The sequence below is a fragment of the Peromyscus leucopus genome, chromosome 16_21, assembly GCF_004664715.2.
Source record: "Peromyscus leucopus breed LL Stock chromosome 16_21, UCI_PerLeu_2.1, whole genome shotgun sequence".
In the NCBI taxonomy this organism is placed as follows: domain Eukaryota; kingdom Metazoa; phylum Chordata; class Mammalia; order Rodentia; family Cricetidae; genus Peromyscus; species Peromyscus leucopus.
The window spans coordinates 51900853-51926013 of NC_051084.1; the positions used below are offsets into that span (position 1 = coordinate 51900853).

General features: G+C 39.3%; 1 protein-coding gene across 1 annotated transcript in view; it reads right to left on the reverse strand.

Annotated features, from left to right (window-relative positions):
• Positions 1-6790: 6790 nt before the first annotated feature.
• Lgsn (lengsin, lens protein with glutamine synthetase domain) overlaps positions 6791-25161 on the reverse strand; it is a 30166-nt gene continuing 11795 nt past the window's right edge. The window contains exons 2-5 of the mRNA XM_028865407.2: positions 22057-22189; positions 21209-21370; positions 14437-14603; positions 6791-8127 (exon numbers count right to left, since the gene is read on the reverse strand). Of these exons, the coding sequence (XP_028721240.1) occupies positions 6925-8127; positions 14437-14603; positions 21209-21370; positions 22057-22189 (1665 nt within the window). The 3' untranslated portion in view covers positions 6791-6924. The remainder of the gene's footprint in view (positions 8128-14436; positions 14604-21208; positions 21371-22056; positions 22190-25161) is intronic.

The window sequence follows — 25161 nt, forward strand, 5'->3', positions numbered from 1 at the left end:
TTGACCTGGTAGCACAGTTTTTCTATCATGCAAAAAAAAGCAACAGAGAGAACCAACATATACAAAACAAGAGACGGCATGATAGTGGCATAAAAATGAAAACAGGGAGAAAACATGTGCAGGGTTACCTACCACGTTTCAGTCCCGGAAGAGGTCCATGTCTCATCTTCCTACATCTAAGGTCTGGGGTCTTCCAATAATATAAAAAAAAAAAATCCACAAAAGGAATCAAGTCTAATTTGATTTCTATCGTGTCTAACCAAGAGTCTTAAGCACAGAAAATTAATGTTATTCATAGATATAAGAACACTTTTTTAAAAATAATAAGATGACTAATCAACATAGTCAACAATGATCAACATTAAATTTCAAGATAAAATAAAGAAAAGAGATGAAGGGAGATGAGAAAAGAAAACCTACACTGTCCAATATCTTGGAAATCATTTCAATAAGAGGCAGAAACCAATAACGATCAATTCTGCTGTTCTGGTAGTCATGAAATACAGAGGAGGAGCTGTGGTCAGAGGCTAACAGGAGGGTGGTCACTATCAGCTTCAGGGGCAGTAGGTGTGGATTGGTAAGGAAAGAACAAGAGTATTTAGGGTCCACCATGAGAAGCTGTGCGTAGTAAATAGACCGAGTAGAAAGAGCAAGACGACATAACACGACAGAAAATGGATAACGTTGTGTGAGTTTATAATAGACATGGATTTGGGTGTTTGTTTTGTTTTGTTTCATTTGTTTTGTCTTCCTCCGGGTGTGAGGCTGTGTGTGAAAAACACATTAGAAGGATGTCAATGTGTTAAACTGAAGGTGGGCAAGCATATCGTGAGAGGGGCGTACCATAGAGAAAGGCGTCTGAGGAGCCAAGAGGGGCTCGATGCTGAGTAGACCTGAGGAACATGGTAAGGCTGAAGGAAGATGGCAGCTCCATGGATGGGGACTGGGGAAGTAGTGCTGCCTGGCTGGTACAGCGCCAATTTTCCCTTTTCAAGTCCACAAGTCATGGGGTCTGATTGACCCCTGCCATCCAGGGGGAAATATGGGTGGGACCAGGAAATCTATGACCCAGAAAAGGCCAAGTGGTGTCATTTCATCAATGATGCCTCTACACTGTTTTCTCTACCTTCTAATGTATAAGCTCTGTGCTGTGTCTGTATATAAGCTCATAATATAATTCATTTAAATGAAGCTCCAGCTAAGAAAAAGTAATATCCATGTTTTTCTAACATCTTTTCCACAGATCATTAAATAGGAAATACTAAATGATAAAATGGTTTTAGATTGGTGGAGGAAAAATGTTTAGTCCTTTCCAGACCTATTTGTTCCAGATCCATCCAGAATTAAAGAAATCTGGAATAATATCAAGCACCACATAATTCAACTAACATTTCTTACTTTTAACATCTCTTGAATATGCCCTGAACTGTCACTGATGCCACACATAACCTTACAGTGCTACTGTTTTTTTCTCTTGCTGCATGTATTTAATACCTATTAAGCAAAATATATTCAAGTGCAAGTCATGCAATTGGAAACTTCTTTATGGTGTTAGAATACCTAATACATTTTTGCGTTTTCATTCATTGAAGATTTGGTTGCTTTCACATTTAATATTAAGCTTTGTGAAGATAGCTGAGGCCCTCACTAGATGACTTGTTTAACAGTACATTGCTGCCCTCTAGCTTAAGTTTGAAAACTAACGTGCAAACATTTATTCAACAAGTTTTTGTCCAAGCCTCGTAATTGACAACCATTGCTCTTAACTGAATCACATCTTAGCAGTTGCACAGAATTGAATGTCTAGGGTTATTTGATTAATTTCTTCTCTTTCTAGATAAAATTAACATGGTCAACTAAAAAAAATCCTAATCTAAAAAAGAAAGCAACCTCTCCCAGCCTCTTTGTTGCGTGCCCCCCCCCACACACACACTTTAATTTGCATGTTCTCCCTTCCTTAAGTTGTTACTGAAATTCTGTGTCTTCTCCTAGCCTCTTTGTTGAGTGGCAACCTCCCAAACTCCCCCCTGTCTTTAATACACCTTCCCCATTCCTTTAGGCTATTACTGAAATTCCATGAATATTCGTTTTTTTATTTCTCACATTTTTGTTTGTTTGACTGTTTGTTTGCTTGATGATTTTGGAAGAAGACAGTGGCCCATATGTCCTGGCTCACGTGGAAGTCAGAGAATAGCCTAACAGTTTGGAAAAGACTTCTCTCCTTCCTCCGTGTAGGTTGTGAAGGTCAAACTTGTGTTGTCAACCTTAGTGGCAAATGCCTTTACTGAGCCATTTGGTTGGCCCCATTTAGGGCTCACTCCCTAAATAGCCAGATAGGAGATTCAGGTCATTTATGCCCTCAATGAGTACTGAGTATTTGCCAAGGATTATTTCTAAAGATGAAGACATAATTGAAATTGAATCAATTCAAATCCTAAAAACTGTCAGAAATTTCAACAAGGTAATTTTATGTTCAAACATTTATAAAACTATTTGAGGCATGAGTTTCTATTCTTTGAGAGATGTCTGAAATGTTTTCAGAGCATGCTGTTCCTCTGTGATGGCCTTTCTGTCTTAGAGGGTTACCGGGCAGAGAGTAACTTAGTAGGCCAGTCCACTCCATTTTAGTCAAGTATATTGGTGAAAGCCAGGGCAGCAGCATTTAACTGGAGTGCGTATTAACAAGGAAAGGTCCAGTTATTTAAGAATCTGCCTACATGTGGGGTTTACACCCTTAAAATTGACATACAACCCTCAGGATAATTTTTGGTGCTGCTTGGACTGTATAGTCAATGGTGTTTGGGAATAGCACAGAGACCAAGAAACAGACAGAATGGACATGAGGATTGGGTTCCAATTCTTCCAACATCCTCTGAGCCTTACATCTTTGACTTCTAACATATACACATACATTTCTCATAAAACTGTAGGTCCAATGAAGGAGAAAACACTTAGATGACAAATGCTATACCCTTGGAACTAATAGACCTTCATTTATCCTGAATCTAGTGTAAGCATTAAATTATTCCTTGTCTTCTGATTAATGAGCATTTCTTGCTTCTTGCACTTCCTTTTAGCAACTATGTTTCAGCATACATATTCAAGATACTTTAAATAGGAAGTAATATATCCTTTAAAATATTCAAATAATTCGTAGAATCTGAAAGGCCCAGAAATGCAGGTTTGGAAGATCTACTTGATGCTCCAGAGAGATCCACAGAAACCATCCCTGGACAGCAGCCCCACCTGGTGTCAGCACCACAGGCTCCTAACACTGATGCCCGTCACTGCTGCCTTACTCAGGTTTACTCACTGAGGGGTTCACATAGGCTCCATGTCTACACCTGGCATGTCAGTTTTACACCATGGCTGCAAGAGAAACTGAAAAGGTGAGGTTCTGATTTCTCTTTGAAGAAACAGAAACAACAGGGAAGCATTGCACAAAGTAAGAAAAACATTGAAAGCTTCCTTGTGCCCCAAATCATGACTATTCCCTTCCAACCATTTAGTGCAATCTCCATCAAGCTCATCAAATTCAGTTTCCTCAACAGTTTCTAGGAACAGAATGGTTCTAAACAAAAATATATCTCAGGGCCAATAAAACTATTAATCACTGTTTTTTCAGAGTTGTGTCTGTGGCTGCTTCCTCACTGTCTCTGGGTATATGAACATGTATACATTACATGGTTTTAGGACAGTACTACAGTGTGGTTACCTTTGTGCTCTAGTTGACTGACATCTTCAAGTCTAGAACTCACTAAAGGAATAAGGCCTATAAAGACAAATATGGAAAGATGTGTGTTCTTCGTTCTCAGAATTCAATCCTAATCAGGAAATGTTATGTGAAGTCTGTTTTAGGCAACAGAAGAAAGAATTGTTGTTAACATATGAGATGTTTAGAGACAGATGTTCTAAGACCTGGAACAGGAAACTCTCTACTAATGATTCTGATCATTAATCCTGTATCATAAACATTGGTAATACTGCTCTGGTTACCAGGTAGCTGAAGGTACATCAGTAGATATCTAACTGCTCAGTGTTAACACATTCAGAATCCACTGTGTGACTTCAAGTTTTATTCATACTTAAGTTTTAGATCTTTCATTACCTTCAAAATCACCATTTCAAGCTTTACTGTTTTTCCGACAATATAAAATGAAATTTTAGATTATAAAATATCCTTTAAAATAGTAATATTTTATTATGCTACTAATGTTTTAGTTTTTACTCTTAAAGCATAGTTTTTAATTTAGATTCTTATGTATACTCATTTAATAACCAACTTTAAATTCGGTAATCACATTTTCCTCTAAGCGTTGATTAGAACAATTATGGTAAATGAAAATAAGAAAGTAATTTTTGTAAGGAGATTCAAAAGGCATCCTTTTCAAGCCATAAAGAAGCCTTATGAATAGTTTTTTTTTTCAGCATAGGGCCTATATTTAAAAAAAGAAACAAACTGTTCCATTCTCCTTAAGAGGTGTAGATCCCAAACCCTCTCATTGCCCACCCATTGTCTTTGCCCTAGTCTTCCCTAGGACTGAGGTTGGCTTGCCACACAAAAGGGTGGTCAGCCTGTGCTACTGAATGGATTTCTGGTCTCTCCCTGCAGACCAAGAATGCAGAAGCTCTGGCAGAAGCTCCCTCACTCCATACTAGGAAACATAGGAGCCGATCAAAGAAATAGAAAAAAAAAAGAGTTCACTAAAAATTTTAGTTAACAAAAAAAGAGTTAAGTGAAAAACATCTACCTGCCCCAAGTTTTCCTTAGTCCTAAACCGTGATGGCCAATGCTCACTTTTCACTTTTTTTTTAAGTGAACAAAGGTATACAATTGCACACATCTAATGTGAGTCTCTATAGAGGCTACCATATCAACACATACTCTAAAACTGGCTTGCAGTATGTTGTTGAATGTTTTCTGCTGACTACCACACACTTTGACTGATAACTCTCCCAATTGTATAATGTCCTCACAACAGAACCTTGCAAACTGTACTTTTTAAATTATGCTGATAATGCTATAAAGACAATGAACTAAAGACTGAAAACACTGTGATTAGCAGAGTTTTTATAGCATCTTATAGACATAGCAGTAAACCAAGAAAAACACTAGACCAGTTTCATTAAGGCTCGTGAACTTATAAAAAAGATTCTCTACAGCTCTATTAGAGTGAGAAATAATACAATTTTTTGCATGAGTGGATCCCTCTAATTAACTCAGATCCCCACTCCCAACCTAAGAAATGAAAAGTTTTCAGAAACTGTCTTTCACTAGACCCTTTATCTTTATCCTTTATCTCCCAATCCTTAACACATACACACACACACACACACACACACACACACACACACACACACACACGGATGCATGCACGCACCCATGCACACAAACGTAGTACTTTGTTGCAAATATTTCATCATTCTACCTTCTAGAAGAAGTTGGCTTGCCTCATCTTCCAGGGGCCAGTCAGCAGGAGGGGTAAAGACAGAAAGGGGAAGGCAAGACGCCTGCTATTGTCCTCCACAGAACTTAGCTCAAGCTTCCACAGGCTGCTCCGACTGAACTTAATAACAGCAACACATTCAACACCATGGAGGCTCAGAAAATCACTTGGGTTTTCATCGTGTCCTCCCAAATGATACACTGAGCTTTCATTACCGAAAACAGAATTTCCTGTTCTGAGCTTCACTTCCTTCTCACCACGTGCTAGTTCCCTCTAACCTTTATTCCATCTGTGGATTGTATTCTGTTTCCACACATGTCTTCTGCTGGAAGATGAAAATAAACTTACAATTAGCGAAGGGCATACTGACTTTCACCGTTTACGGGATGCCAAGAGCTTTAACAAGAGGAGTGAAGTTAAATTTTGGTGTGCTCCTTCAGTGTTTGCCATCTCAGTGGAGACCACAGCCAGTTTTAATTGAACATAAAATCTCCTATTTGATCCTAGGCAGTGGAACAGTGTTTTCATTTGCAAGGAAGTAGATATTGAACTTGGTCCCAAGGGAGGCTAAATTTCGGTGATAAGTTGCAAGATTATCACAGTCAAAGAAAGGCCTGGAACATTTTCTAGTCTCCAGAGAAACACCAGCCTCTGTGGCAATGTAATTAGTAATTTAAGTGTGTGTTGAAGCTGCAGACGGAGCCTGGGCTACCCAGGCAGTCATTCTTCCTCTCTGCTCTGGAGCAGAGCTCTTTCAAAGGGATGTCTGCTTTCTAAGAATGGAGCAAAGCTGTCTGAGCAACCCAGGCCCCTTTCGCCCTTACTGCATCGTGGTGCGTTGTTTAAAGAAAGGCTTCTACCACTTTTGAAGTCTGACCTCAGTGTTACCTGATTCTTTGTCCTGTCATTTGATTCTAGCCTTGACATCCCTGAGCCTTTAAAGAGGTGATGGAGATGTATCAAACGTGAAAGAAGAACTTCCGGGCCTGTCATGTCCTGCTTTGTGCAACTTGACACGTCTGAAACCATCATAGCGATGCACAGCCGACCTCAAGATGTTCTCATTAATAAGATTTTGCTAATGTGCCTGTCTCCCAGGTGGGCAAGACCGATGTCTATACTTGATAGTGTTTCTTCTTTTTACCCCAGTCTTTAAAAGTCTGGTTCCTAATACTTACCTCTTCCTTGAACATATGAATATGTGGCTTGCCCCCAAACACTACCCACCGGGCTAACAACATGAAGGAAATGACAGACCATCAGGCTGAGTAAGTTTGCATATGCTGCTTCACCGCAAATTTATTGTTTATATCTGAGATCAGAACCTCAACAGTCCCATTTCATCTGCCCAATGATGGGGGTGGGGGTAGGGAGCATGGAAGCCTGTCTAGTATTGTTAATAACAGAGGCTCCATCTTTTCTTTCTGATGGCTTAACTACTTGTCATAATAACATCTCCAAAGTTAAGAGTTCCATCCTATATAAAATACTCCAGGAATTTATTCCCCTCTGCGTCTGTTTCTTCATTTTCCAGTTCATACTTCTTCATGGCAACAAAATAGCGGATGAAAGTCTCTCCCAGAGCCTGCTTCAGACACTGATCTTGCTCCAGGGCTGCCAGAGCATCCTCCATCTTCAAAGGGATCTCGGAAGGTTCTGGTTGCTCAAGTTCCTGACTCTCGTCTGAACCAGCCCAAGCACCGTCACTGCTCTGAAGTCCATCCAAGCCTGCAGCCACAGTGGCGGCCAGCACCAGGTAGGGGTTCGCGGTTGCTGAGCCCAGTTTATTTTCTATCTGGGTGCCTTTGTCGCCATGACACTTGATGTTCAAGGCACAGCTGTTGTCGTTGTATCCCCACGTGGTGGGCACACTGTCGTCCTTCAGGTCTCTGCTGTCCTTGCAGTAGCGCTTGCGGCAGCTGACCGCAGGGGCCATCAGGCAGCTCAGAGCCGCAGAGTGCTTCAGGAGGCCTGACAACCACTTCTTCCCCGTGAGTGTGAGCCGCTCGACCCCAGAACCACTGCAGAACATGTTTGTCTTTCCACCGACATCCCAGACGCTATGAGACAAAATTCCTGAATTGCAGAATCCGGTCTCGATGACAAGGCTTGCTATGTAGTTATATCTCCTGGCCACTTCTTTGACACCTGTTCTGAGGGTGAATGCATTGTCGGCTGAGTTAATGCCAAACTCGGGGAGGAAACAGATCTCCATCTGCCCAGGCCTGGTTGAAGATGAGAAGCTCTCCACGTTGGCTCCAGTGTGATACAGGCCATCAACCAGCTCTTGCATGAAGGGCTGGTCATGGTTACTCAGTAATGTCGAGGCAGGAAAAGATATGGTCTTTGAATTGATCACTTCGGGCACACCAAAAATGCAGAAATCATAGATGAAGGCAGAGAGCAGGGAGAAGCCGGCGTCCTGCAGCTGGCGCAGCTGCTTCTTGGCAATGTACCTGGGGGAAGTCGGCAGAGGCTCGCCAGTCACTGTGAAGGTGTCACAAATCACCCGCGCCGTCCTCTCCGCCCACGGCAAGACTCTGAAGGTTGACAGCTCTGGCATGAGGACGATGTCACTATTGAAGCACGTGGCTCTTATGTGATTCACCTCATTGTCCTTAGGGTTCGGCATCAATTCCAGATAACCACGGGGCATGAAAACACCGTGGATCACTTTTTCCTGAAGAAGAAGAAAGAGAATAAATGAACTAGGTCCTGAACCTTGAAGACAAACTGGGAGAAAATCTTGGTAGTAAGAAATGTAAGCCTAATATCTGCGAGTTAATATTAACTCTCAGATAAACGTTTTAAGATTCAGAAAAACTATTCAATAATTCAACATTGAAAGAACTATCTTTTCATAAAGATCTTTTTACAAACTTTTTTTAATATTTTAATGCAAGCCTTGATATGATCATAGATGTGGAAAACAGCAATAATAAATGTTTCGCATAGCTATAAATAAATGCTTTAAGAATGAAGAACGGTACAATATAACAAAAGACAAGGGTTTATAACTTTGTGGAAATACTTAAAATTATTGCAATCAAAAATATTTTACAATGCATTTCACTTTGTAGTGCAGTTTCCAAGATCTCGGGTAAGGCTTTTCTTTGATTTGTTCTGTAGTATTTTATTACTTATGTATTTTTATTTTTTACTTTAAATATTTAAGGGGTATATTGTGGTCATCTCTTACATGTAAGCAATGTGGACTGATCACATGGTTTCCATTGCCTCAAACTGCTGATAAAATATCTAACAAGTCATTATGAACTAGACTTACTACACTGTGTCAGAGAACTGAGACTTGCAATTCCCGTGTTTCGATGCTCATTAACTAGCCTTGCTCCATTTCTCCCTTCCACTTTTCCCGCCTTTTGGAATCGCCATCCTGTTTAGATCAATATTGTAGTATCCACATGTAAAAGAGAACATGCAGTATTTGTTTTCTGTCTCACTTGTTTTACTTAATTTAATATGTTCCTGTTTCATCTATTCTGCAGCTAATTATAGGTTTAATTTTTTATGTCCAAATAATGTGCTGTATATATACATATGTGTGTATCACGTTTTTCTTCATCTTTTCATTCATCATTACTAATCAAGGTTGTTTCTATCTCTAATTATTGTGACTAGTGCAGTAATAAATAGATCCATAATATGATCCAGCTCTCTCACTTGTAGGTAAATATCAAAAAATTATATCAGTCTATTAAAAAGAGACAAGTGAAGCCATGGTTGTGCTTTATTCTGTTGTAACCTCCAGTTGACTCGTGGAATTCTACAGAAGGAATCCTACATCTCTGTTGGAGAGGAGACTTGGACCAGACCAACAGGACTCAAGACAGCTGTCTCAGACCACAAGAGCCAGGACTTCTGAGAGATTTACTCCTCACTTATTCAACCCACTTAAGAGTTATCCACTTGATTGCCTCACCAAGTTCTAGAAATCTTTTCTGTGGTTGTGAACCTCTATCTCCAAAGTTACACTTTCCAAATAAAGTGTCCATGTCAGTGTGAACTGGGTGCCAGCAGATCAGACCACTGATTACAGCTCTTTTACTAATAGATGGAATGGAGTGAAGCAAGTTTCTGGATGGTATGAGTCAGCATCTATGTCCATAAAACAAGTGTTCAGCTAGACAATGGCTGAGGCCCTTTCCATCAATGTATCTCTTAAGTCCAGTGGATTTGCATGTTTAACTTGGCTATGTCTCAAGCAACAGAGAAGTCATGAGATTATAAAGCTGGACAGATATATTTTTGAAAATTTTTTGAAATTGTGGAAGAATCTCAACATGGGTGGAAAAAAAGTCCCTGACTATCAAAAGCAGTTTTCATAAACTTAGTGAGCATTGCGGGGTTAATACAAACATCCCAACACTCCACAAGTGACATTAGTTTCCTCACATCATCCAGAGAAACAAAAAAAAATGGCTACTGTGCAGGGCCAGCAAATCTGCAAGATCGTATGGACTGGCTCCTTGAATGACCTACCACCTTTACATACACTCTTAAATGCCACTTTGACTTAACTGATCTAAGTCTGTGCTCTCCCTCCCCCCTGCCCTTATTTTTTGGTTGGTTGGTTGAGACAAGGTCTCATGAAGCCCAGACTTGCCTTGAATGCATTGTGCTGGTCTAGAATACCTCGTCCTCTTGCCTCTGCTTCCTGAGGGCTGTTACAGGTGTGCACCACCATATCTAGCCCCCAAATTTGCTTTTACCAGCAATAAAGAAGAGACTCACACACTCTTTTGGAAGTTGTACACATCAATTTTATGCATATCCACATGTGTGTGCACACATGTTCACTTACATCCACATGGTGAGATTTCTGAATGAACTACTTTAATACTAAATTTTACTGAAAAAAAAGTAATGTTATTTCCCCATTTGATTATTTTTAGTTCAAAAGTCTATATGGTAGTAGTGTGTATCTAAAATGAAGGGTAATCTATTTTATTCATGAAACCTCTGAGAGATCACACAATCCAAATCTGTATCATAACCGCTTTGCTGTGAACCATGAAAAACAGCTGGTCACCACTGGACTCCAGCAGTCCTTTGCAAACTGGAAGAATAGCAAAAACTCACACTTTATTCTCTAGGTTCTTTAATCTGTGTTCAGAGCACTTTTTTAATATACATACATTCTCTTTTTTTACACATTTTGGACATACATCAGAACTTAAACCATTCTCCATTAGCTGTGGGATATATTTAAACTTTTTTACAGATGTGTGAATAGCTCCGTCCATGACAATAACTATCTTAAATTATATATATATATATAGTACTAAGTACTGAAATGGCTTCATACTTCAAGACAGATCCCTCTGAACCTGATGGAAATTCTTGCAGACTAAGTTGAAACCCTATGGCACCTCTTATTTGGAGCACAATGAAGGGTCACCTTTTCAAACACCCCAAGAATTGGTTATGAGATCTATAGTAACATAATCATACTTTTATTACATCTAGGGTAGAACTCACATTATCCATATATAATTTAAACCAAATCAACCCTTTGATAGATCAAAACACTATAAGTTTGTTGAAACGTTGAATGTGCTAATGTCTGTAAGACATTTTGTTCAGTATCAGGCACATGGGAACCTTTCTAAACAGTGAAGATGCCATTTCATCACAAGCTTCCACTTTGGCCTCCTCCTGTGGTATACCAGCCTTTTCCTCTAGTCTCAGCAGATGATCTGGTTTTTTGTTTTTAGAAAATCAATGTTTGCATTTAAAATAGGAAGTAATATTTAGTCCAGATAAAGGATAAAAGGAGATTAAAGCTGAGCTGGAGGCAATAGATACAGAAAAAAAAAATATCACTGAACTGTTAAGTGATGGGTCACAGGCTAGGGTCTCAGCACGAAGGTTGCCTGGCTGCTTTAGTTTGAGAAAGTTTTTCCGAATTCTATAAACAGAGATCATGTTATCTCTTCTAGTCATTCATAGTCTAGCTTAATCATTTCAATCTAGCATTTTATTTCCATAAATAAAAATGATTTAAATTTGTACATATAATCCCAGTGCTGAGAAGGGGAGGTGAACATGGGCTCCCATCCCTAACCAAGAAGTTATTGGAAGTTGACACCCACTTGCAGAGAAAAAAATTAGTTTTCTCCAATAGCATCTCACTGGGTATATTAGCTACACTTTGGGGTAGACTTCATCTCAAGTGGTAGATGCCCAACACAAAAAGGACTCAATGCTATTTTTGTAGAGCTTTTGTTTCAAATTTCTTTGGGTTTTTTTTTTCCCTGTCTGACTGGTCTAGTGTATTTTGGTTTCCATTTTTGTGGTGTGTGTGAGAGACAGAGATAGAGACAGAGAGATAGAGATAGGGAGTTTCTTGTCTTTTTATTTTGGTTTTGTTTGCTTGTTTGTTTTGTTCTTTAAAGAGGGAAAGAAAAGGCATGGAGTGTGGAGACATGAGGAGGATCTGGAAGGAGTTATGGGAGGGGTGAAGCATGATCAGAATATATTGTATAAAAATGCTTTTCAATAAAAAAATCTAAGTTACTTTTTTATAAAGTCATGGACAGACTATTTCATATTTTTGCCAAAGAGATGTCTCACACATAATTCCATATATGTGTGTGTATGTGTGTATTTCATATTAGCTTATACAAATGAACTTACATGTTCACAAGAGTGTCCAAAATATATTATTTAGCCTTAAATCATTAATATTTGTGATAAAAATATTAATTATTTAGACCTTCAAACATTCTAAAATAAATTTAAAGAGTTTTATTTAACAATGTGTGCTCTAGATTATAAAATTAGAATAAAAGAATAATGAACAAAAACTATCTGAAGGAGAATTATTTGAAAACAAAGGCTAAGGAGAAGCAAAACAATGAGAAGGATGTGTGTTGACTTACATCAAATTCTCAGGATAAAACAGTTCCTTCCAAGAAAAGTCAGGGAGGAAAAGTCTTTTGATATGTGGAGTATTGAACAAGAAAACCAGTGCTCTCAATAGCAGTGTTAAAAGCAGACATTTTCTTCTTTGTCAATGAAATCAATCTTCCACAAATGTAAGCCAAAGGATCAGCTCTGTTTGGGGGAAAGCTATTTCATGGAAGCACTGGAATAGTGTTCTAAGTGTTAGGTTTTCAAGTGCCACTAGTGGAGTGGGTGATTAGAATTTGTCAAAAAAAAAAAAAAAAAAAAAAACAGAATAGCAGACAGGTTGATGTTGTGGTCTCAGGCAAGTGTCTGAAATGTCACTTGTGCTTTATCCCAGAAGATAACTCATGTGAATTATCCTCTGGTCCTGCCCATAGTGATTTCACATTTTCTTATCAGAATTAATGAACATATAGAGTTCTTAATAAATGTAGAAGAGACGGTATCTATAGGCTATTTACAGACAAGACTGAATACTTTAAAATCGCTGATTGGTTGATTGATTGGTTGATTGATCATGTGTGTATGTGTGTGAGCATGTGTGTGAAGGGGTGGTCAGATGACAGCCTGTGACAATCAGTTCTCTACTTCCACCATGCAGGTTTGAGAGACAGAACTCAGGTTTTTAGTGGCAAGCACTTTTACCTTTCGGCCCATCTTGCTGGCTCCCAAAGAATGTTTTATGAAAGAAATTTAAACTGTTCAAATTCTCTGAAAACTGTTTTGAAAATAGCCCCTTTCACCAGCACAAAGAAAATTTACAATTTGATACTTAAGCAAAAAGATATGACATATTATAGAAATAGTTGTTGTTATGGAATATTATTTTAAGGTGTGTTACTTTAGTTTATGTTGCATTTGTTTAACTCTGTAAACCTGTGTTACTGTGCCTTTCAAAAACACCTGATGGTCTAATAAGGATCTGAACAGCCAAAAGCGAGGCAGGAGAGAGAAATAGGCGAGGCTGGCAGGCCAAGAGAATATATAGAAGGAGAAGAGTGAGCGTAAAGGAGAGGAGGATGCAAGGAGCCAGCCACCTAGTTATACAACCAGCCACAGAGTAAGAGTGAAAGTAAGATATACAGAAGTAAGAAAATGGGAAAGCTCATGGACAAAAGGTAGATGGGATAATTTAAAGTTAAGAAAAGCTGGCAAGAAACAAGCCAAGCTAAGGCCAGGTATTTGTAATTAAAAATAAGCCTCTGCGTGTGCTTTATTTGGGAGCTGGGTGGCAGGCCCCCAAAAAAGTTGTAAAGCCCATTGGCACACATCTGTAATCTAAGCTACTTGAAAATATGAGACAAGAGGATCACAAGGTCTAGGTTGGCCAGGACTGTACAAAAGGATCCTTTATTTTATATACACATAAATTGTGTAAATAAATAAATATAATTCTCAGGATGCTTTACTTTTACATTTTCTTAAAGATTGTCTTATACCCCTTTCTCACAATGTTTAATACCCTTTGATGTTTAATAATCCCAACAAATCAGTCACTAAAATACACATGATACAAACTAAACAAAACAACCCTCGAAAAATCCTTAAAGGTATCCACAAATGCAATGCTTCCTGATATCACTATTTTCAAAACAATATTCATTAAGTCATCTAATGACAATTGGGTATTTTCATATCTGAATTGCTGCTGAAAGGATATGCTTTTTATCTAGCAAGTCATCTCTACTTAATCATTTCTACCTTTCATGTTTGCTCTTGGGTCTTGGGTTGCAATTTTCTCATGTCAAATAAAATGTAATCTTTATAATTGCATTATGAAAAGAAAAGAGAGTTCTGTAGAGTAAAATTGTTCAAGGCAGAAGGACTGAAATAACCAGCCTTAATTAGTTTCCTATTTCTATTGGGTAAAGGAATTGCTATTGTGTGTTCATCTCCTTGGGGAGCAATAATATGGGGAGGGACAAGGAAAACGGCAAAACAAATTATTGCTTTTCAACTCCAATTGCTGTGTAGATTACAAGAAAATGCAGATGAGTCATAAAGAGTATCTGCTTGCTAATGGTCATGAAATCACACTTATCATAACTGGAAAACTCACTTGGAAAAACTGTGCAGGGATGCTCTTAGATCTGGAGACACCATGCAAGTCTGTTGCTTCAAATCGTACAAACTGGAGGTGGTTTTTGGCCATTTCTTGTTTAATGTGTTTCATTCTAGAAGAAAGTTGAGGCGGGATCATAGTCTGAGCATTGTCCCTGGTGTGATCTGTGGAGTAATGATTTGAAGTCACTAGATCAGGATGGCCCAAAAAGCAGAAGGGTAGACATGGTGAATTAGTCACTAAGGTTACAAACAAGAGCAACATAGGCCCACCACGTTGATCATAACTTCACACAGGGATCTTACCTCTCTCTTACCTGCTTTACAGTCATCCCAAGAGCACTGTCTGAGTACTCTCAGAAAGTGTTCATCAGTTAGGACATGTCTAAGAAGATGGTGATGCCACAGTGCTTGCTGAAAGCACTTGCTCATGGAAAATAGCAAGAAAAAATGCAAAAAAAGAAAAAAGAAAAAGAAACCAAGCAAACAAAAAAAGCAGTCCTTGTTTATGGAAGACAATGGGTAGCCTGACAACATTGGAAACACATAAGTTGCCTATACATGCCTATCATTAAAATTTTAGAACTTCTTGGACTAACCTGTAATATCTAAACTATAGGTTCCTATGTACTTGGAGGTAAAATCATATGTTTATTTTTTTTTTTTGATGTATTGGCCCCTTTTTCCTTTCCTTTCCTTTTCTTTCATTTAGTTTTCCAAAAGCTACCTTCCATCTTTGTAGTGACATGTGAGTCTTTGAGGTGCACGGCTCTGTCAGATTTTACAATTACTTAAACAAAGAAAGATATCAAGAATGGGAGCGGAGATGAAAACTTGGGACCACATGGTCGATTTTAAGTCAGAAATCTAATAAAATGTCCATTTCCAGAATTTTAAGATAGTCTGAAAATTCTAAAATTGTGGAGCTACGGAAGGCTTGGGAGACGTAGTTAATGTAGCCCACCCATTAGCCTGAGTCCCAGAGAGACACACAAAGTAGGAGCCCAAGTCTCTCCCCCCCCCCAGTCTCTCTCCCTACCCCACACACATACACACCACTGTCAATTTAGAAGCTAGAGTCTATTTGGAAGCTGGATTCCTGGTAGGGGGCTTGTTAACAAGGCATGAATAGACAATCTGTACCCACGGACAGAAAGCCAGGTCCACAGTATGTATCACAAACACCACTATCAAGACTTCGAGGGAGAATGACAGAACAGAGACTCAGCACAAATCAAGACACGCACCCCCCATAGCCTTCCTTTCAGGCCTGGCATCCTTCCCACCCTCTGTATGTCTCTCCTTCTTCATTGTTAAAATACTGCCTGCTTCGTGAGCTTGTTATGAGGATTAAACAAGGTATTTAACAATACTGTGAGTCAATAAGCACCATGTAAGTGCTACTTAAACACAAAAGGTGTGAGCCCAATTACTCTAACTCCAGTAAATAGTCCCGGGATCGTGCCTGCATTTGAACACCCATCAATCTGTCACACCACTGACATCAAACAGCTATAATTTTTAAGTGATAACTGGGTATCAGTTTTCAAGATATAATTAGGCTTTAAAATAAGCATAAAGCTTGACAGTATAAAAACATAGATTGAGCAGATTTTAAATACATGAAGCGTGAGGAAAACAAATTACTGGTTCCACCTATGCACATATATTAGATATAATGTCCTGTCACTGATACGTCTGACTACTCTGGGACTCCTGAGGGTTCATAACTACCTTCCATTTAATACAAACAATTAGGCTGTAGCAATTAGAATGTTACGGGCTAAATTAACAGTTGGTGTGCTTCCACCTTACTCTAAAACATTGGGTGTTCAGCCCAAGTTGAATAAAGCTGCTCCTATAAAACTCAAAAGCAATTTAAAATATGGAAGAGAAAAGAGGTCATTCTATTATCACGCCAATGATGAGATGGCAGGAATTCTTATGAGCTATGTTTTATCTGTATCATCTAAAAGTCCTACAATAAATATATATTGTGTTGTTTTTTATGTTTTTCTTGTCTTTTTTAATTTCTAAGCATACAAACTAACAGGTTTCTTTATGACATTTTTTTTTTGTTTTTTCAGACAGGGTTTCTCTGTGTAGCCCTGGAACTCACTCTGTAGACCAGGCTGGCCTTAAACTTGGAGATCCATCTGCCTCTGCTTCTGCCTCCACCACCCAGCTCATTATGACATTTTTAACCATATGTGCCATTGTCCTTTGCTCTATTCACTGACTTCTTCCTTTGTCTGCCTAATCCTCTCTGTTCCCTCCAAATATACCCTCTTTTATTTTACAATGAAAAAATATTCATCCACTTACAGTCAACCACCCAAGGTAGGTATTTTTATCATTGCCTACTTTTCAAATTGGTTCCATACCTAAGAAGTAATCAGAAAGAGCCCTGCCCTAAAACAGATCTTAAATTACAATATGGGAAAGCTATAGGCATTAAACATGCCATCAAAGGGAAAGGTAAGATAATTTGGAGACATGAGGAACTGTAAAAAAATAAATAAATAAAGCATAGTCATCTGGAACATCTGTGTAATGTGACTACACTGTAGACAGGCCAACCCCAGGTTCATGGGAGCCCATCCATGCTGAACTGAGGCTGAGCAGTGAGCACACGCCTTAGTTTTCTAGGGCAGCCACAGCTGGTGCTGAAGATGAAGTGGTTTAATAGGTATCTGTATTCTTTCAACTGAAGACTAAAAGTCCAAGATCAAAGATATCAACAGGGATGTTTCTTCAGAGGCTTCTCTCTGGGGCTTTGAATTGATGATCTTCTAATATCTCCTAGTGGTCTTCTCCCTGTTCGAGTCCATGTCTTAATGTCTCCTTATGAGTACACACCAGTTACACTGGGTACATTTAACCGTATTGCCTTTTTAAAGATCCTGACTCCAAATGCAGTCTAAGGTGCTGAGGGCTAGAACTATGAAAATTGTGGAGAGGTGTATTTCAGCTAATTGTATTATCCCCTTTCCATATTCTTCAGTGTTCTTGTTGCGATGTGCTTGCCATGTTTCAAAGTCACCTGTTTGCTATCTATCTGTCATTCTTTTATATATCAGCCCATGAGAGTGGGGCTTAGTTTTGCTTGCTGTCTTAGCTTCAATACCTATAGAGATGTTGGCCATAACAGGCATTCAGTAAATATGCCTTTAGTGAATGAGTATACGTGTGAATGAATAAATTAATATATCCTGTATGATATGACCTTGTCTGATTATTAAATAAAAATTGGTATCATGTATTTTAGAATTTATATTCTTAGTATCAATTTTTTTCATTTAAAAATTCAACTCTTTCACCAAATAGGAGAGCCTGATCTAACCTAATTTCATTTTCAAAACATCTCCTCGTCTTGCTGCATCGTAGTCTGAATGTCTTCCCTTCAAATAAATCATATTTGTTACTTCCAATTAAGCCTTTCGGTCAGTCTTTCGCAGCTGTACATGATGAATAGCAGGCAGATAATTACCAGTTCAGGGGCTCATTTGTTTTTCTTCCAGTGTGATTTCTGGGAGGTGTTCTCCTAGCCTCTCCCCTCAGAGGACTAACAAATTAAATCAATGTGCTTTTAGAGGGGAAGTTTTACTGCTCTGTTTAGAGTGGGAAATAAGGAGAACTAAAATTAAAGAAAGGAAACCTCAATACTCAAGAGCATCTAGAAGGCCTTGGAGAAATCTCATCTGCATTCTGAGCCGATAAGGTGTGGTGGGTAGCTGTTCTGTCTATGACCTTGAAGTACCTGCCCCTGCCCTAGAGATGCAACGGTAGCTGCTCCACCTGCCTATGACCTTGGAGTACCTGCCCCTGGGGCGTGGCCTCTCTGCCACCCTTAAGACCTGAGATGTACATAGGCATTACTCCCTTCACTCCCTCATGGGACTTGGATGCGGGACTGATCCAGGTGGCCAGAACTGCGTTCCAGAACCTATGTCAATTCTGTTCTGTACAGTGAGTTTTTCCCCTTAATAAATTCTTTTGCCCATTAAACAGGCTCCATGGATTTCTCCTTATAATGAGGATATATTCACTCCGCAAGAAAGCTATTGTCGCTTATAAGAGCTGGATTGAACAGGAATGTGAGTTTCCAGAAATACCAAATTCAGGGTTGGGTCAGTGGGTAAAGGTGCTTGCTGCGCAGCTTAATGGTGAGAGTTTGATCCCTCTACCCCAGGATGGAAGGAGAGAACTGACTCCCAAAAGTTGTCCTCTGACCTCTACATATGTTCCATGACTGATGTGAACTGGCAGTTACACATATATCATAACACACACTGATAATAATAATGATGATGATGACCATGATAATAAATGGTTATCATTTATTTAAACAAAACAGAAATACAAATTCAAAAATGAAGACAAATGCCTGTAAAAATGCACTCTGTGACACATGCAGCTTGTTCCTGGGAGTCTGCCCTCCCTATCTGGAGTCCTTCATCCATGCAGTTGCCATGTAAGGAGGCCCGGACCTCCAGGCACAGTGCCAGCCACAGACAGTGGAATCCAGGCAGTACAATGAACAGGTGCCAGCCATAGAAAAAGTCAACAAATAAATAAATGGTAAAACAGTGTGGGCACAAAGGAGCTGATCTTTAAAAGCTCAGTTATTTTTTTGAAAAATCTCAGTGTCATTGAAAAAAATACCTATCAAAATTCCTTCTACTTATTTGAGGGACTGGTTTTCACATATATTTTTATATAATACATTGGTGGTTTGTTTGAATTTACAGACAGTAAGAGTTTAATCCAGCCTATTCCATAAGGGTGGCCATATCCTTAGTCACAACTGGGTGCAGAGAGAGTCCAGAGCACATTGGTGTTTGATTTAAGATAGAGATGCCTGAATTCTATCTTTATTTCTCTGTCTGAAACTAGAACATAGTAATCAAAATACACAAAAACATACAAAACATCCTTCATAAAGGCAACATGGCCACCATGCTTTGTTAGTCTTCCCAATGTTTAGAATCCTATTTAAAATTATTGGCAATATTCACTTATTAGGAAATCTTATGTAACAAAATTTTGAGTTCAAACTTTCCTTAAACAAGATCTGGCAATGCTTGGACACTTCTCCACAGTACCGCAGGCTGGAGCCCTGAGGTAACCTGAGTGGCGCAGCCATCTTGTACCTCATGGGGCAGCAAACAGCCTCCAAACTCCCGTTTTAGCACAAAAGCAGCCATAAGCAACATGTATTTACAAAAGCATCTATCAATGCCAACTGAATCTGGCCAGTGGGCCATAATTTGTTGCACCCCTCACGTTCTTACCCCTATCCACCACCCTCTCATTTGCATTGTCTGCTCCTAGCATGCACAGGTGTCAAAATGAGTGCTTCTAACTCATTGGTGGAGTGCACAAAAAAAAGGCACAGAGAACATGAAGGATGAGAATTGTCATGGCGAAGGGTTACTGTCCTTAAAATGGGAAGTATGTCTAGCACTAGCATGGCAAGCTCTTAGAAGCCTGAGGATTTTCTCCAGCCGGAGATAAACTAGACACGGAAACAAAGGGAAATTCAGACCAACTCCAAACAGAAGCAGCATCCAGGGCATTGCTGTCCCTCAGACGTAAAACCAGAGAAATGCTTCTGAGAGGAAGGAACCACCATCTTACAGGAAAGCAACCTAACAAGGACCTGGGGTCTCTCCACATGCTGAATGAAGTTGGATGTGAATCTGTGTTTTTTCATAATGCTGTTTGTGATCATGAGTGATGCTAACAAAAAGAAACTAATACAGATGGATGGACCCTCATAGTGCTCATTTCCTCTTGAGTTCTGTGTATTATGAAGAAGGAGAGGAGAGAAGGGTGAAGAGTGCCCTTGTCCCCTGGGAGTTCACTTTACAGTTCTTAGAAGGACCCACATGTCATGACTATGTGTATTTATCTAGAGGTTGTTTGTGTACCATGCCAGGAAGTCAAACAGTGCATTTGTGATGATGACTTTGTACACAGCCCAACTTCACCCCCAAAAGGACTGGAAACAGAGTTCAGTCACGTGACAAATACACCGTGTTCCAGTAAAGTCCCTGGGTACCAATACTAAAGTGAGCTTCCCTAGTCAGCCAAACACGTTGACAAGTGATAGTACTATATGTGCTCCCACTGGGAGAGAACAAGCCAGCAGCCATGTTTCGTACCTAGAGTTTATCCCACACGTGATTTTAGTCCTTATGTTATAAAAGTTATGTTATAAAAAAGAAAAAGTGTGGCTGTGAGAATAACAGTTTCCATGGCTTCTGTCTGTCCTGTTAGCAGATAAGCTTAGAGAATCCTAAAATTAATCATGAAAAACTCTACAGCTGGTAATTGTCATCAGAAGTGGAGATAATGTGTTACACCCCATTTCTCCAGCATCATACCCCTTTGTATTCCCACTTATCCAAACCCTATTTATTTAACCTTTTCTTTATAGGCTTTCTCACACAACAAATATCTCTTTCTAACCAGTTTCTACCTTGTGTATCCAAGAGGCTGTTAACCAACACACTCATGCTCCAGAATGTTTAAAGAAGACTTGAGTGCTCTCCCATCACAGTTCCCCTATTTCCTAGATCTGTAGCCTGAAAAGGAAGGAAGCTGCAAAGAGCTTTATAAACACAGATGTGGAAATTCTCTTGTCCTGACTCTGAGGCTGGCATCTTTATCATCAGCACATCATCTCTAGTTCAAAGGTAGACTTGGAAACAGTGGCTAGAAACACTTCCTTGGTTCCTCCAGAATCTTTCCAGGTAATTGCTTACCAGCATTTTGGTTGAATTCGGCATCAGGAGCATTTGCTGGGGTGCTGGGAAGTGATGGCCTCACCACTGGCATCTGATCTGGGACATCTTTGTCATTGTAGGAGGGACAAGACTCAGAAGAGGCAGGTTTGTTCAGATCTGCTGTTTGGTTTCCGGTCCTTTCTATAGTGATAATGGGAAATGTCAAAATATGTTAGAGTTGTTTCAACCATGTTTAACACAGCCTGGAGAGAAATGCTAGAAAAGGATACCCTTTTCTATACAGTGACACACCAAGCCAGGACATTAGGTGTGGTCTGCCCTAGATGCAGACTGCAAGGAAGTATATTGTCTGTAATTTTAAAAAAATAAAATAATAATAAAATCTGTTAATGTCTGCTTTTTATTGCTACCATGGGCTAACAATTCTTTTTGCCTCTCCTTCGGAACACCAGGAGCAACCTTGTCTATACTGACACGTAGTCAGCACTATTTCAGATCTGTTAGAGTATTGTTGGAACTTCAGCATGTGGATAGAAACTCTCCGGACCTTTCCTATGGTCTCCCAGGTCCTTGGTCATAATCTTCTCATTCATTCTCAGTGCAGAAGAAAGCCTCTCTCCCATTCTGCTTTGCCTCTCCCATCCCCCACCAGCGTCCTATGCCCTTCCCTTGAATTCTAAATACTTTGATTGGCTATGTCCATGCAGTTCATGTAAGCTTGTATTTGCCATCTTTCATGTAGTAATACTTTGCATCTTACTGTCCTTTCGCTTCTCTGGAAGAAGAGAAATGTTTTATGGAAAGGAACATGAACTAGGAACTGCCACTGTCCACACCGCTCACGAAAGGTCACAGTAGCCACATACCACCAGAATTGGCCATGGTGATTTCGCCCCCCTCCGTGGAACAAAGATGTGGTTTGGTGGCTTTCTTCCTGGTCCTTCTCAATTTGTTGGTCCTGCTGCCTTCGGCTTCATCACCGCCATCTTTTCTTGTGTCCTGTCGTAATTAGTAAACAAAGACCCACATAGCACACCACACCCCGCAAGCAGCTGGATCTGTGCATCCAAGGTGCAAGTCAGTCGGACAGTTAGGTTGAAATTGAGCACAGGACGTTCTTCGGAGGAAGTAAACTGTCACTTCCTTACCCCTTCCACAGAATTTCCTCTACTGCCTTTGATATGTGTTGCTACAGAACATTGTTCAAGTAAGCTCTTGTCTAACTATTCGGTGTTTCTTATTTTCATTTCAGAATGTTTTAAATTGTTTAGTCCTTAATAATTGATAAAAAAAAACCTATTTCTTTAAAAAAAAGTTTTATATTTATGAACTCTGTGTTTTCTAATCTTTTTTTACCAAAAGCACAAGGACCTGAAATTTTTGGATTCTCCTCTTTTCCTTCACCCTTCCTCACCCTTCTTGCATCAATATCTACTTTGATTCAAAAGGAGTTTCATTCACTTATGCCGTTTTTTGAAACTTGGCTTTTTTTTTTTTCTTTTTTTTCTTTTTTTTTTTTGATTTTTCGAGACGGGGTTTCTCTGGGTAGTTTTGCGCCTTTCCTAGGACTCACTTGGTAGCCCAGGCTGGCCTCGAACTCACAGAGATCCGCCTGCCTCTGCCTCCCCAGTGCTGGGATTAAAGGCATGCGCCACCACCGCCCGGCTGAAACTTGACTTTTTAAAAAAAATTTGTTAGAGTATATGAATGAGCTGCACCATGACATTTTCATACATGTCCATAACACACCTTGTCCAGATTCACCCCAATTGTTGCCCCTCTTGGCCTCTGTTCCTCTGTTCTTACGGCCGATTTTAAATGTATCAGAAAGTCTAACTCAAGTTATTTTATAGATTGATAAAAATATAAAATACATTAAAAGGAAAAAAAGCCAACACAATCTACTTTCAATTGTTAACAAGAATTTTCTAAGCAGGGTGGTGGTGGCACAGGCCTTTAATCCCAGCACTCGGGAGTCAGAGCCAGGTGGATCTCTGTGAATTCGAGGCCAGTCTGGTCTACAGACTGAGTTCCAGGAAAGGCACCAAAACCCTGTCTTGGAAAAACCAAAAAAAAAAAAAAAGAATTTTCTAGCAAAGAGTTTGACAGTGAACAAGGTTGAGACAGGCACGCCACCGCTGGCAGTAGAAGCCATCACCTCTGCCAAGCATGAGATACAACCGTGACCAGGAAAAAGAGAATTTAAACCTAGTGTTAGTGTTTTTAGGGTTTTGTTTTTTGTTTTTTCTGGGGTTTTTTTTTTTTTTTTTTGTGTGTGTGTGTGTGTGTGTGTGTGTGTGTGTGTGTATCTGTGTCTGTGTGTGTCTGTGTTTGCAAAGTTCAAATTTTGGCTTGAAGGGAGAAGATGGTGACAAAGACTATTCTAAATATTTTGAGCTGTTGCCTCTTTAAAGAGCAGGCTATGAAGAGTCCGTATCTGGGGGTATGTGGTATGAATACATATCCAGGGCAGTTGTAGGCAGAGCTATACCAATTTATCACAAAACCAATTCAGCCTCTGAAAACAAAAGAGGGATTTTCTCTAGTTATACGTAACTATGATGCATTGTGATTATTGTTATCAGATGAGAATATATTTCATGAAACAGGTTTTTATTTTATTAATTTTTAGGTTAGCATACAAAGTAATGAGTTTTATTGATAGTCTTTTCTTGTAATTTTATGACTTATCCAAAAACTGTAGTCTTTTCACTTCAGATAATCTTATATTTGATTGAATAGGACTTATTAGGATAATTTCTTTTTTCTAATACTTTAGGACATCATTCAAATATTTGCAAAACTTTCCCAGTATGTTTTTTTTTAAAGATTTATTTATTTATTATGCATACAGTGTTCTGCCTGCATGTATGTCTGCAGGCCAGAAGAGGGCGCCAGATCTCATTACAGATGGCTTTGAGCCAACGTGTGGTTGCTGGGAATTGAACTCAGGACCTCTGGAAGAGCAGTCAGTGTTCTTAACCTCTGAGCTATCTCTCCAGCCCCCAGTATGTTTTTTATAAGATTAAGCAGTAATATTGGGCATGTGCTTATTTCCAAAATTGCATAGCCAGAAATATACTATTTTGTTTTTGAATGCCTTTACATGGACATATCTCAGGTAGTTACAGGAAGTGCTGTTTAGAAAGGTGTACAAGCATCACTGGGCTCTGATCTGGCTGACATTTGTCTTAGTCTGAGCTCCTCAGGAATTCCCTCAATTTATAGATTGAGAGATTATGTGAGATGAAGGTTAAGACACCTCCAACTTCAAACTCCAATGTCACCTGAATAAAAAAGAGTGTCACAACATGCTAAATTAAGCACATTGTCATATAAATTTCCTGGCATAACCTTTGAGGTAAAGGATCTCTAGTTTACAAATGTCCAAGGCCACAATAGTCCATGGAAGGTGAAGTTCCCATAAAAGTCTTCTCATTTTTCCAGATTTCATTCTTCTCCTTCAAAGCCAAAGGCCCAAATCAATTTTCTGCCATCATATGAGCTGACCAAGAGGAAGCTTTTGTGACAAAAGAGAGAGTAATTTACTGAGGTACTGACTTGAAAAATCCAGCAGTAAGAGTCCCAGAATGGCGAAGTGTGTGCATCATACTCAAGATGTTTCTCTTTTAAAGGAGAGGAGTTGGTCCTAATAACGAAGGCATTTCATTCTCTTATGAGTTTTCTCTCCTACACTAGGTTGATGGGCTTTGTTGTAATAGCTGAAACAAATGTACTGGACCCTCAGGCTATCCCACTCCAGTAGAACGTTTTCATTCTCAATCTCTGATCTACACTCAGCTACAGCATGAATGATGACCTGGTTAAAAAAAAAAAAAAAAAAAAAAAAAAAAAAAAAAAAAAAACCTACCAATACATAGTCCTCGCAATACGACTAGGAGAACATTTATTATTATCTTAATCACAGGCACACAAGTATTAGGTGATTTTTCTCAAGGTCATCATGATGG